Source organism: Cygnus olor, chromosome 7 (genome assembly GCF_009769625.2).
Source record: "Cygnus olor isolate bCygOlo1 chromosome 7, bCygOlo1.pri.v2, whole genome shotgun sequence".
NCBI classification, from domain to species: Eukaryota; Metazoa; Chordata; class Aves; order Anseriformes; family Anatidae; genus Cygnus; species Cygnus olor.
The window spans coordinates 25,355,619-25,368,884 of NC_049175.1; the positions used below are offsets into that span (position 1 = coordinate 25,355,619).

Sequence of the window (13,266 nt, forward strand, 5' to 3'; positions counted from 1 at the left end):
GCAGGTGTCAGAGTGCCAAACTTCCAGGCAAAGGAAATTCACTGAGCTCAGCAGCAGTGCAACAAAGCACTCGCAGGGCAGGGGAATAGAAGATGACAAAATTGTTTCTCAGAGTATTTTGCTTGAGGTGTCAGAGGTCTAAAGGTCCATCCACTGGAACAGCCCACCAAAACCACATAGGTAGGTGAAGTTATAAGCAATAACAGAACAGCCTGAGCTAAGGAGATGGAAAATCTCATGTTGAGGAAGCAGTTAGAAATTCTTATCTTCGTGGAGTAAGGAAAATGGTAATTCAGGTGCTCTCTGCTGCAAGGGGTACCTGCCCAGAGGATTTCACCTGGGCTGCTGAGCTTTACTGACAGGGAATACAGACACTGCAGGCAGCGTCTCCCTGTCTCCTGCCAAGCCAGCTCCCCTGAAAGACCATCTTCGTCACATCACCCCAAATACTTCCACAGACCCTGGGACTGCAAGACGAGAGGGAATGCCCTAGAGGAACAGGCTGACAGCCAAGAAGCATGCCCGGCATCCTAAATGTGCATTTCCTCAGAGAGGAACGTGGCTTTTGTATCAGCTCATTCATTACCTTGTATCAGCTCATTCATTACCGTGTCCGACGAGCGCTGCTAGGGAAGCAGCGGTCTGACTCCCTTGGTCTGACTCCCTTTTCCGCACAGCGACACGACCCTGCCAGTCTGCAGCCACCGCTCCAAGGGGTGGAGCTGCTGGGAGAGGACCCAGATTCAGGGGTTTCAAAGCCTAGGCGATCAGTCAGTCCCTAGGTACCACATCCATCCTCACACTTCACAAAAGGTAAACCCTGTCTGCCTTGCAGCAGAGCACGCTGAGATACAGAGGTTAAACAAACAGTCCAAGGCACAACACCGGTAAAGACGACCAGCGAGCTCTCCTACCACACTGCACGGTGTCTTGTCTGTATCACACTGGATGTTAGTTGCAAACTTTAATGTATGAAATTGATAAATCATCCAGGAATGCTTGATTTATAGGCATGCTTGCAGTATTTCGGGGGCAGCTTTGGAGGACTTCTGTGAAGGAGACAGAACAGCAGCGCGGAGCTCCTGCTTACACACAGCTACGGTTAACACGGCTTTGCATGTTTCTCCTGATGAACGTAGATAGGGATGTTTTCCTTACATACAAGCTTGTATCAAGCCTATAAAAATGTTCTACTGAGTACTGAGAGCCTAGGAACTTAGTGCAGCACTGTGTTTGGCTACTGTGGTTTATAGGAAAAATGAAACACAGCCCATTGGTCAGAGAAACCGTGAGAGCAACATTTCAAAACATAGTTATTGCTAGTTACATTTCAAACACAGTCTATCCAGGACTGTACACACATTTCTGGACACTTAAAGTCTGTCAACATTTTGTTCCATCCATCGAGTCAGCCACCACAAACTGAAGAAGTTCATTATGATAACAAATGTGACTACACAGCATTACAGCCTTATTGGGAAACCACAGTACGCCCTGACCCTCTGCTCGATGTCAGTGACTACTGAGACCGCTGAGAACACGCTGAAGCTTTATAGAGAAGTATCTGAAGCTGTGATGAAGACGCAGATTTGGGGATGTATGTTCTGGCCACACAAGTAGAAAGCTCCCAGTCCGGCAGTTGGTTGGTTAGCCACACACCGAGCTCCTCTCCCAACAGCTGGAACATGGACTAGCTTGGCAAAAATCAGCAGCTAAACAAAATCAAGAGAAGAACATTTTACAAGTGTCACCAAAGGTCATTCCAAGCATGACAGCACCAGGTAACACCACCACGTTCAGGCACTTACAGGTATTACAATGAACAGGATCTCTCTGCTCTGCCTTCACTCCGGAGCAATTTGATGTCTTATTACATTATCCTTCCTTACGTTATCCTTCTTCACCTTTGCAATTCAATGTTCACTGCTTAGCCAAGAGTCAAGGCTAACATTCAGGTTTGTCTGCATGCTTCTTAGAACCAAACTATCCCTGCTTTGTACTAAAGGCTTTTACACATTCAAAAAATATATAAATGCATACAGTAAGTACACCGTATTACTGACATTCAGTGAACGTGACTCGGAAAGACTGACTGGGTTGTTAGTATTCAAATGGAAGGCAGTACAAAGAAAAAGTGAGCAGTGGGAAGGTTCTAATGAGGTTGTGAGATTTTCCACTTCAAAATCCTTTCAGGTAAAGAAATCCACTCTGTTTTCTTTTGCCTTCCTCCTTCCCACTCCCCCAAAAAGTGATGATGCCCCTGCCCAAAATAGAGTAACAAAAATCCTGGAGAGCAGTTTTGCTTTTATAGTAAAGAGAAAAGGAGATGCATTATGATTAAAAAAAAAAAGAGAGAACAAAAAACAAACAAACGTGGTATTTACAAACTTCTGAGTAAAACTTTCAATAAAGCCTCTCTATAAAGGTGTGAGCCAAGGCCCAGGGAAGCTACCGGGAGTTTTTCCGTTGACATGCCTGTATTTTGGTCTCGACTCGACCTGATTAAGCAGCAGACACCTCCAATTTCAAACAGTATGCTACTGTGTAGCTCTCTGCCTTTTTCATGCAATATTTATACAGCATGCTCCAGGCCAGAAGGTGCCACTTGGAGCTACAAGAAAGCATTCAGCTTCACAATGCCAAGCCAGGCACAGTGCTGTCAGCCCCCTCTAATAATTCTGCTCTTCTCCATGGTATCTGGGAACCAATTCCCTTTGTGCGAGCAGGCTCCGATTAAGAGGACACAGCATAAAAAAGGAAAATAAAAAAACAACATCTCACATTAGAAGGTCCAGCTGTTTCCTCCCAGTTGACTAAATTAGAGAGCTTGTACGTCACCTCCTGCCTCAGGTAGGGTCACATTGAATCCCTCTTCCTGTTTAATCCATATAAAATGGGAAATGGTTTTTGAGGAAGACAATGGCAGAATATGAGGGTATTTTTTCAGGCTGAGCACTTTTATCAGATAAAGTTCAAGACTGCTTTAACAGCCAAAGAAAAAAATAAAAAATGCTTCCACACACTTTATGGGTGGCTGCGGGCCCAATCAGCTAACCTTTCTTTGCCACATCTTCCCAAATGAGCCCAATACTGGCACACACCCTACCTGGCAGGGACGGAAGGAGGGCAGTGCATTGAGATGCCCATGGACAGGGCAGGATCAGTGCACGGGACCAACAGACAGGCTGCTGTGGGATGCAGGAAGCCTTGGCTCCATTCCCTATTTCATCATTTGCTTCCTTTGGATGTCTGCTCGTTTCTCTCTTCAGTCTCCTCCTCTGGGAAAAGGGCACAATTTCGGTCCCTCGATTCCTCTCCCTTTTAGCTCAAAGCAGCCAAACTGGGCTAATTCTGACCACCAAGCCCTGCAAGTTGTGTTGCACAAGTGGGCCCTGGTACCCGTCCACCCACCCACATACTAGGGGCTCTCCAGAAGCCACAGAGGCCACCCTGCAGCTCGCAGCAGCTGAAAGCGTTTCTGCTGTCCCTTAGGCCTACATTGCCCTGGTAACCAAGCCCCAGTAAGAGTCAGTAGGGGCATCCCAGCCACTTTTAAAATGGACATTGGAGGCTTTTGGAGCCGTTACCCCCAGCTTGCTAAAAGCTTTTCAGTGACTTTCCTTTTGGCCGCCCTCCCAACGTGCCGCCGGCCTAACTCCGGGAGAGCCAACGCAGACGGCCTGCTGGGGCTCAGAGCCTCCTGCAGTATCTCATCCTGTCCTAAGACGACAAACCAGGACAACTACCTCGTGTTTCGATTGGTTTTTAATCTATTTCTAAGGCTGGGGGCAGCCATTTACTTGGCAAACTGGTGAATTTAGATATCACTGCCTCTTGGCTTAACGTTACCCACCCACAGGTCCAGTGGAAGGAAGGCCTGTGAGCGCTCCTTAACCTGGTGGGCCACCCCGCTGCCCTCTGAAGGGGCTTTCAGTTTTAGAGGTAATAACTGCCAGACAGGGCATGATGAAAAGCAGGTAGATGCCTAAAGTATCTCAGCTGCTTTGCAAGTATGCCTTGAACAAACTCAAAGGGCTGTGCATCTCTTAGGTGCTTCCTAAGGTAAGGTAACATGGCAAAGACCTCAAAGGCAGATTCGCTTCCAGATATGACACTGGGAGAGCAAGAGGATGCTGAGAGAGGGCAGAAAGTCAATCTTCCATGGCACTGAACAGAAAAAAAATGGATGTTACACTGGCGTTATAAAACAGTGGTGCTTGAAAAATAAATAAAAAAAAAAACACAGCATGCAACGTCTGATGTTAGAGAAGAATTTTGCTTCCATGAGCAACACTTCCATCAACAAGTGGTTACAGTGCTAAGGAAGTGAGCAGTCCTCTGAGCACTTGTGGGTGCAGGCAGCTTTGGACTAGTGAGGTTTGATCTCTCCCTTCTGTTCCTCCAGCCATTAGGGAGCAGGGGCAAAGAGTTGAACTAACCTGCAGAGAACTGTATCCACAGCTTCCAGATTTGCCTTAGAAATACTGACTTTTTATCTTCCCATCACGTCCTATCAGACCTAAAAACAGTGTAAGATTTACATCTAAAACAGGCAGAGCAGTGGAAATCATCCTTGAAAGACACAAGTCTGCCCCAGCAGGGTGGTGGTCCTGATACAGAGAAAAGCAGAGCAAGGGAGAGGGAATTCTACCTGGCTGGCCTTCTCCTGAGCTCTCCTTTGCTCCATGCACAGGAATCGCAGCCATTTTTGACGTAGCCCTTGCCAGTAGTCAGAAGTTCAGTTCTGAGGAATGATGAAGTCACAGAGAAGCCTACTAATTTTCTGGCTTCCTCCCAGCACCCCAAGCAAAGATAATAGTAATAATAATAATAATAATTCAGACCAGTGAGTCAAGCTGGATCGTGGGCCCTTGAAAGAAAGCCACAGACTGTTTCCTGTTGGGGGAAAAGGAGAGGGCAGAAAATGGAACAGAAGTCCTAAATAGGTAATCCATCTCCTTCTGCTTCACATCAATTCCCTCACAACGTCCACCTGCAGGCCACCAGCTGTGTGACCTCCAGGCCCATCATATCCTCATGTCCAGCTCACTCTGGAAGAGATGTGGCTCACGATCTCTAGCTCTGCTAATTAAAAAAGTCAAAAAAAAAAAAAAAAAGAAAGAAAGAAAGAAAAAGCCAGGCTGAGTTCTTCTTACCCTGAGCTACTGACACTCCCAGCACAAGAATCAGGGCTGCGCTAGATGACCCCAACAGGGGGAAATCCAATCCTTCTCCCATGGTGCTGTGAAGAACCAACACAGGATCAAACATCCTTGCTGCTAAACCCATGACTACACCCATGCAGCAGAGAGGCTCCTATGAGAGCCCATCACAAGTCATTCAGAGGTGGCGTTAGGAAACGATTACCATGCAGAAGAGCTGGGACAGTAGGCAGGCATCTTATGACTAAAATCAGCAATGCGCCTCACTCATTTGACTGGAAAGAGACAGGGAAGCCAATTCTAAAGCAAGAGCATTTTACCTTCCCTCTGCGCTGAACAAAGCTGAAAACCACACAAAGCCCCACTACAAGAGGAGCAGAGCAGTGCTAGAAGAGGAAATCTGTACTGATGTGCATATCCCTGCCCTCGGAATAACACAGACACACTTAGAGACCTCAGAAATGACCTCAGGCATATAAATGTCTGCTGAGATAACGCACATCACTAATCAGCCCTTTGTGGAAAAGCAAGTGGTCAGGAAGGGCTGGGGAGGAGCCTGTTAATTTGGCTTCTAATGAACGTTTGCCATTACCCGGCTTGCCGTGAAGCTGCGAACAGGTGAAGGTGCTAACCCCTCCTCACCTTCCTGAGTGCAGGACCAAGCACATCTGGTAGGCAGAGGCACCCTGCAGGGCTCCTAAAGGAGGCAGACAGGCGGTAACTGAGCTATCTGTCTGGAGAAAACCGGGAAGCAGAGAGGGGAGGGGAGCCTGGCTTGTTTAAGCTCCTCTAGGAAGGGTTAAGGGAGGCAAACATCAACAGTGGGTCTTGTTAAGTAAGGAAACCATTTCTGGTTTGGGGTTTTAAATTCAGCCAATCGCAATTTCAGATTAAAAGCGAGAGAAGCAACCCCAAAACTGACCAAATTTCCACACAACTGAGGGAGAGACTTTAGGACCATTTAAAACTTAGCAGAGGCTAGAAAAGGGATTTGGATTTTTTTTTACCAGCTTTTTTGTTCCAGAATCATTAACTGACACCATCAACCACTAAAATAAATGTCCTAATTCACCCAGCTTCACCACAGCATTGCTCAGTCAATGTATGGGACCCCTGTTGTGCCAAGGCTCTTCCCATCAAACCCAGACTTGACCTTCCTGACATTGTTCTTGTTTTTTAGTAAAAAGGGAGAATGCAATGAGATTTAGCATTTTTATAGTATCATCAAGTGCAAATTAATTTTAAGATGACCACCTGTATGGAGAAAGAATAGGAAATAAATTCAGAAAATCAAAAGTTGTAGGAACAGTAGTAGCTTATATTAGCGATACACCATACAAGAGGCATGTGGCTATTAATCCAGCCTCCTGTTTATCCTTCCACATGCTGCTGTCCAGGCAAGCCAAGCAGGATGCAGCGGGAGGCACTGCAGACCCCTTCCCTAGCGGTGATCCCCTAGGAAGGACAGCTGCCTGGGTTCCTATCAAATAGCACTGGATCTAAGACTTGCATCTCTTCTCACGTGCAGAGCCCTACAAGTCTTCCAGCGAGGTATTAATCTCTTTAGAAGTTTCACGCACAGGGCTCACAGCAGATGATATGCAAAGCCATCTTCTTGTTTTTTCTTTCTCGAGTCAAAGCCACAAAAGCTATGCTAGTATCATCAAAGACATCTGCTCCAGGGAATGATCCTTGGCATCTAGGCCAAGCAGCACAGGGGATTGATTACGTGCTACTCGCATTTAGCCCTCTCCACGTGCCTACACTGCCTAAGATCTGCCTCCATCACTCCAGGCTCCACCACGGCCCTGAAAGATGGCAATTAAAAAGGAAAGGGGCTCAAGTTAAAATGCCTGAAAAACCCACATCACCATCCTCTAGAGAAATACATCATTAATCTGATGCCATGATGTGTCGCGTGGCTTTAAGGCACGGCATGAAGGAGTTTACAGATGTTGGAGGCAGGCGGGCTGTATGGTATTACAGAGCAATATATGGCAGAGCGCACCAAGCTTCGTACTGACCAAAGTATACATGGGCGATAGAAGGAACTAAATCCCAAGCCACCTTTACGCTCATTGTGGAAGAAAATAGTTGCATTGCGGTGTAAAAGAGCACAGATACTAGCAGCCAGTGGATCAGATCCAGGGAGTTAAATTCTTTGACAGCGTTGGTTCACCCTGAGTGAATTATTCAGCCAGAGCCAGATGAAAGGCTGCAGCACATACATCTGCAGCAAACTGTAATCTAGGAAACAAAGCAGCAGCCAAGACTTCTGGACCTGCGGGTTAATTCACTCATCTAAAAGAAAGAGATTCACAAGGACATGGATCATTTTTAATTGAATTATGCCAATGCTTGTTTGTGAACCAAAATCCATTGTGCTGAACACTGTTCAGCCAGAGACAGAGTCAGCTGGACGAAAGGCAGACACAAAACTACTCACACAACAAACCATTTAATTTGCAATTTTTTTTGACCAAGAACTGGACACACAAGGATATGGAGCTGTTGTGCAGAAGACAATATTAGAAACAGGGTATGGAGAGCGGGGTGAAGGGGGAGAAATAGGTTTCCCACTAGAAGCCTTGTGGAAAGCTGCTTGTAACAATTTGGGTTACTGTTGGTAAAATGCAGTAACAACAATCATCAAGGAAACATGGAAGCATTTCTGCAGGAGAACAAGAGACATATTTTGTTTCACGCCTGACAATACAGGATTTAAATCCCTCTTCTCTGGTTATTTTCCAACAAATAACAAATTAACTTCAATTTCTCCTGGTGATCAGGAAGCTATTGTTCCCAGTTCCTTTGCATAACTTGCTGCTTAGCAGACATGCTTCTCTACAGAGGCTCCAGAGCCTCTGCTGCCAAATCGCGGCCACCTTTCAGGTGAGATAACGGCCTGCAGTGGTGTCAGCCACAACCCAGTAACAATTTCCAAAAGCAGTAGTAGTCTCTCCCGCGCAGAAGCGGTAAATGAGTAATAGCCTGAATGCCCAGGTCCAGCTGGCAAGCTGAGAGGACGAGACCTGGAGCTCCCACCCCTACGAATCGGGCACAAGACATTTAATTGCACAGCGGATCAGAGCTTCAGCCTCACGTCTGCAAATCAGCATCTCTCAGAAACATAGTGCCCTCTAGCCTTGAGCTGGGTTACGGTTGATGCCTTAGAGGAACAAGCTCAGTGATATGAAATGCTAATACAAAGCTTCACGTCCTATCTTTGGTCTTACCTTTCAGGTAACCCATTCAAACAGCAATCAGCTCCAAAGAAAGCTGGCAGATGTGCAGTGCCAGGGCAAACAGCGTACTCTGAGGGGTTTCACTCCAGATGCAGCACCCCTTGGGCTTTTCCTTACCGAAGCAGGGTGATTTACCTTCTGTATACACAAAACCTAACCTGTGTATCTAAACACAGGTCGTATTTTGAGAAGAGAAATAAAGGACTATGTGTAACTAAAACCCAGAAACAGAGCCAGGAAATGAAGAAAATGTGTCTTTTCTCATTATGTGGATGGGCAAAAGCTACTCCACCGTGAACTCCTGCAGGCAAAGAGCCTTCCACATGACACCCTGCAGCAGCAGAGTCTGAGAGGTTGTTAAACCTCACCTGATGCCGCTCTGTTAGCGGCGAGGTGTGAAAGGAGGAAGGCAAACGCGAGATGAAAGCGAACCCACATGCTGAGGGTGCCTTGATAACCATCCAAACCGCCTCCACCCCCCAAAATAAAGGTCTCGATGTAACTTTCTGGGAGAAAAGGAGCAAAACCCTGTTCAGCACCTCTGGCTCGGTGACCCTACAGCAGGCACCGGGCAGTGCCTGGGATGGACACAACGCGGAGGAGAGCGTCCCGTCCTGTGCTGGAAGGGGACACACACACCCCGGAGCCCCCCGGGGCGCTGCCCCCCGCCACTCACGTAGTGCTTCGAGGGGTTCCTCCGCTTCTCCACGTCCACCACGTTGGCGTCCAGCACGCTGTAGGACAACATCGCGGCGCTCCTCCCGGTCCCGGCGGGGCTCCCGCCGGCTCCCTGCACCCTCCGGCCGCGCTGCCCGCCGCCGCGATGCCGGCCGGCGAGGCAGGCGGGCAGGCAGGAGGGAGGAGGATGCCCCGCTCCCGGCTCCGGCTCCGCCCCGCGCCGCGGCGGCGGCGGCTCCTCTCCTTTCCCCTTCTCTCCCCTTCCCTCCCCTCCCCTCCCTCCGGCCCGGCTCCGCGCCCTGCCCGCAGCCTCCGGCTCGGCGGCGGCTCCGGCGGGAGGGGCAGGGCTCGGCCGCCGTCCCCGCCTCAGGGCGGCCCCCGGCGGGACGGGGCCTGAGGGGAGCGGGAGCCGCCGCCCCCCGGGTGCTGGTGGCGGTGGGGAGCGGGGGGCGCGGCCTGCCCTGAGATGGCGGCCGCCCGGTGCCTGCTGGCGGGGATATTCTCACACGTCCCCCTCACACATCTCTCCCCAGCCCGCTGCCTCTGCCCGGCCTCCAGGAGGTCCCCAGGGGCTGAGGAGGGCTTGGGAAGGGTGGGGACCCCCGGGGCACTCCATCGTTGCAAAATGTGCCCCAAATATGGCCAAGGTCACACCAGAAACACAAGGGTCCGAGCCCAGCCCTCAGCCCACAAGGCCCACGGTTTATGGCCGCTGAGGGAGGTTGGCAATGTCCTGGCCCCCTACCCAGTGATGAAAGTTGGAGGGAGGTTGCACAGACTGTCACAGGGGCTTTTAGAGTGATAACCGTTTCATCTCTTTGTATATACATTAGATACTGAAACAACCCTTATCCTCCCCTGGTCACACTTCAAGAAGAGCTTGCCCAAGAAATTTCAGGGTGTTCTTATTCAGTAACGTGTAATTACTTTGCATATGTTTATTCTGGAGGCAGTTACCTCAGAAAAGGTAACTTGCATGTGATCTCCCAGCCAGCAGCTCGCTTTATGAAGTTCATTAGCTATTCACCAAATGAACTGAAGTCACTAAGATCTCTATTTCCTCCACTGACTGTAGTGTCTTCAATCGCAGCCTGAACAGATTTTCCAGTAAGCTCCCTAAGCACTGCTGACAGCTGCAGACCTGCAAGTCTAGGAGTGTGGAAAGGTCCCAGCTCTTGGCAAAAGAAAGTCCCCTATTTACAGTGACAGAACAGTCAATCTCAGTGGGATTTCACTATATGCTCTATGAGCCCACTTTTTGAATCACAACTTTTGTACTGCGTTATTAACCCTTCAGCAAGGATCATAAGATAAACACTGGAATCACAAAGTCGCAGATACCTAAGCCTGAAGGCTGATGTTTCAAAGTGAGGAAGTCCATAGCTGGTTTCCACAAGCAGCTTAAAAAAGCAAGGAAAAACAGGAGCAACGCCACCAGCATACAGCTACGTGCTGCATAACGCCTTCCTTCCAGACTGCAGAGAGGAAGATGCTTGGACCCAGCCTTCTCCTCTCTCCTCAGCTGCTACACCCAGTTCACCAAAACTAGTGAGCAGACGGAGCAAGTTAAATTTCTGATGTCCCATTCCAGGCATGGAGCATATGCTAGACCAACTCTTGGTGTTGGGATAGGAGAGGAGAAGTGTCCACCTCTATTATCACTTTCTCCTTCCAGTGCACTCCCTTCTCTCCTCTTTGAGGGACGTCCCACCTCTAACCCTCATGCATGACACAAGGCAGTATAGCAATTATTTACATTAGGAACCTTTACTGTTTAGACTGGCCAAGAAGTCCCTGGTGTGCAGAGCAAACAAAGAAAATTCTTCCCCGACAATGTAAATATTCAAATAACGCATTGATAAAAATATGCCCAGCATGATAAGTCTTCTGGGTCTTGGATACCTCTTTCCTGTGAGCCATTATCTATATACATTACACATTTCATCCCCTTCTCCTATTATCCTATCCAAAAAAGAATAAAGGTTTCCCCCATCATTAAAAACACTCAGGCTTTGTTTAAAATCAGCTTTCAAAACATTTCATTGTGAGGGAAAAAGAAAAAAAATACATCATTCTCCAAACACTTTGCCCCATCCTTCCTGACATTCTTACTAATTGGCATCTTTTTATGGGTATTCTCATCTGTTCTTGTGAGGAAGGAGCTGCTATTTTCAGGGAAACCTTAATGATGCTTTGGGGTTTGTGCTCCCTTAGTGACTACCCTGTACTTTCACGGCATCTAGTCCCCTGTTCACCTTTCCTCTGTTCAAGGCAACTTAATTCTCCCCTGTTCCAGACAACCTTCTCCAGCTGCAAAGCCTGCCCAGCCCTTGTCAGATCTGGCTCCCCTCCTCCTGTTGTCTAATGATTTTGCTCTCATTGTCACCTTCTGCTCTCCTTGTTTGCTTGCTGCATCCATCCATCTGCATAGGAAAAAAAATGTATGTTGCTAGGGGCATGGATTGTTCTTCTAAAATATGTACAACACCCAGTCTAGTGGGAGTCTGATCCCAGGCTATTGCAAGACTAGCAGAAAGTAACCAAAACCCCTTATTATGCTTCAGGCTTGAGAAAATCGGCTCCTCTCTTAGGCAGCAGCTGGGAAAATGGAGCTGACAGTGCCTGCCTGGCCCTTGTGGTGGAGAGCCAGGCTCAGGCTGCTGGGGCTCAAGGAGAGAAAAACAGCATGCAGCGAAAAGCACAGCAGGCTCGTTGGATGGCTGGGCCCACGTGCTGAAGGGCTTGTACCTGACTGGGACCATGAAAACACAGACCAAGCAAATTTGTAGGAAAATTACTAACTCTAGGTGTTTTAATCTTAAATGTCCTAGTTTTTATATTTCTTTCTTAAAGTCTTTCTTACTGAAGTCCTGTCACTGCATGGGAATATCACTACTAACAATCACTTGAATTTTAATATGTATATTAATGTCAATATTAACAGCTGAGTTAATAATTCACCTCTACAGACTCATGATTCCAGTAAAATCCATCTCAGGAGCTCCCCAGGAAATTCAGACTTCTGAAGACTGAGATAAAAGAGCTATTTGAAAAGCATTTTTCTACTGATTTGCTAGGTGAGTGCTGGGGCATTTTTTTGACTGAACAGGTAACCACATTAGCCTCACAGACCTAACAGAGCTACAGCCCAGCAACCTCAATTTCGCTCCAATTACAGAAAAAGCTGATGCATGACAGAACGTGCGTGTGACGGTCTCAGAGCTGGAGCATGACTTGGGTTTTCATATTGCAAGAGAACTTTGTCATGATGGCAATTTTTTTGTAAATAAGCATTAGAGTTGTAAATTGAAAACACTTGGATCATAAAAACAGTGAGAAAATGAAACAAGGGACAGACCATTAAGGGACCTCCATTAAGGCCATTTTTAATGCTTCTTATTAATTCGTGGCATATCACTGTAGATAAGTAACCACCCCCACCCTCCCAAATATCATCCAGCACACTGTAGCCTAACAACCTTTTCTGAGTGTCTCGAGTCGCTGTTCAAAGACATTTCCTTCCTGCTTCTGCTTTTCTATTTGTCAGGGCTGGGCAGCCAGGTCTGCCCTTGTGACAATCAAATGTTTTCCTGTCCCATTAAGTGTGAGAAGATTTAACAGTGCTCAGCACCTTGGGTGGAAGCAAAATGCCCCGTGAGCTCAGCCTCCTGGGGGAAGGGGAGTGTTTCGGTGCTGTGCATGACAGATTAGCCACACAACTCATTACTGGCAAGCAGAGTTGCATGCATAATCTGCTAGACATGGTACTAGAGATGTGCCCCTTAGGGTTTTTTTGGCTCTGATATGCAACAGCACAACACAGAGGCTTTGTTACACTTCCATCTCAGCTTCTGTACTCACAAAACCTCAGTTTCTTAAAAGGGTTGCTTGCCATGCAGTTCTTCCACTTCAGGTTTTCAACATACATGCCTTTTGATACGAGTGACAAGAATAGTAGAGCCTGTCTGGCATTCAAATCTCAAACTCTGAAAACACAAAGCATGATGCAATCTTTTTCTTTTTTTTTCTCTCTCTCTTTTTTTTTTTTCCAAGTGAGCTGCATCTCATTTTCTTGGGAAATTACTGCTCTTCAAATGAAATTCACTCTTGAGATAAATATGTCCAGCTAATGTGGCAGAGGGAGCTGATGATCCCAGCTGCAGTCCTGGCTGAGCAGCCCT

General features: G+C 47.6%; 1 protein-coding gene across 3 annotated transcripts in view; it reads right to left on the reverse strand.

Annotated features, from left to right (window-relative positions):
• The window catches only part of SH3PXD2A (SH3 and PX domains 2A), a 252,560-nt gene extending 243,290 nt beyond the window's left edge, over positions 1-9,270 (reverse strand). The window contains exon 1 of one of the 3 annotated variants that reach the window (XM_040564093.1): positions 9,084-9,270. In XM_040564093.1, coding sequence (XP_040420027.1) covers positions 9,084-9,155 — 72 coding nt within the window. In that variant the 5' untranslated portion in view covers positions 9,156-9,270. The remainder of the gene's footprint in view (positions 1-9,083) is intronic. The other 2 variants (XM_040564090.1, XM_040564091.1) reach the window with 2 other exon arrangements.
• Between the last annotated feature and the right edge of the window lie 3,996 nt (positions 9,271-13,266).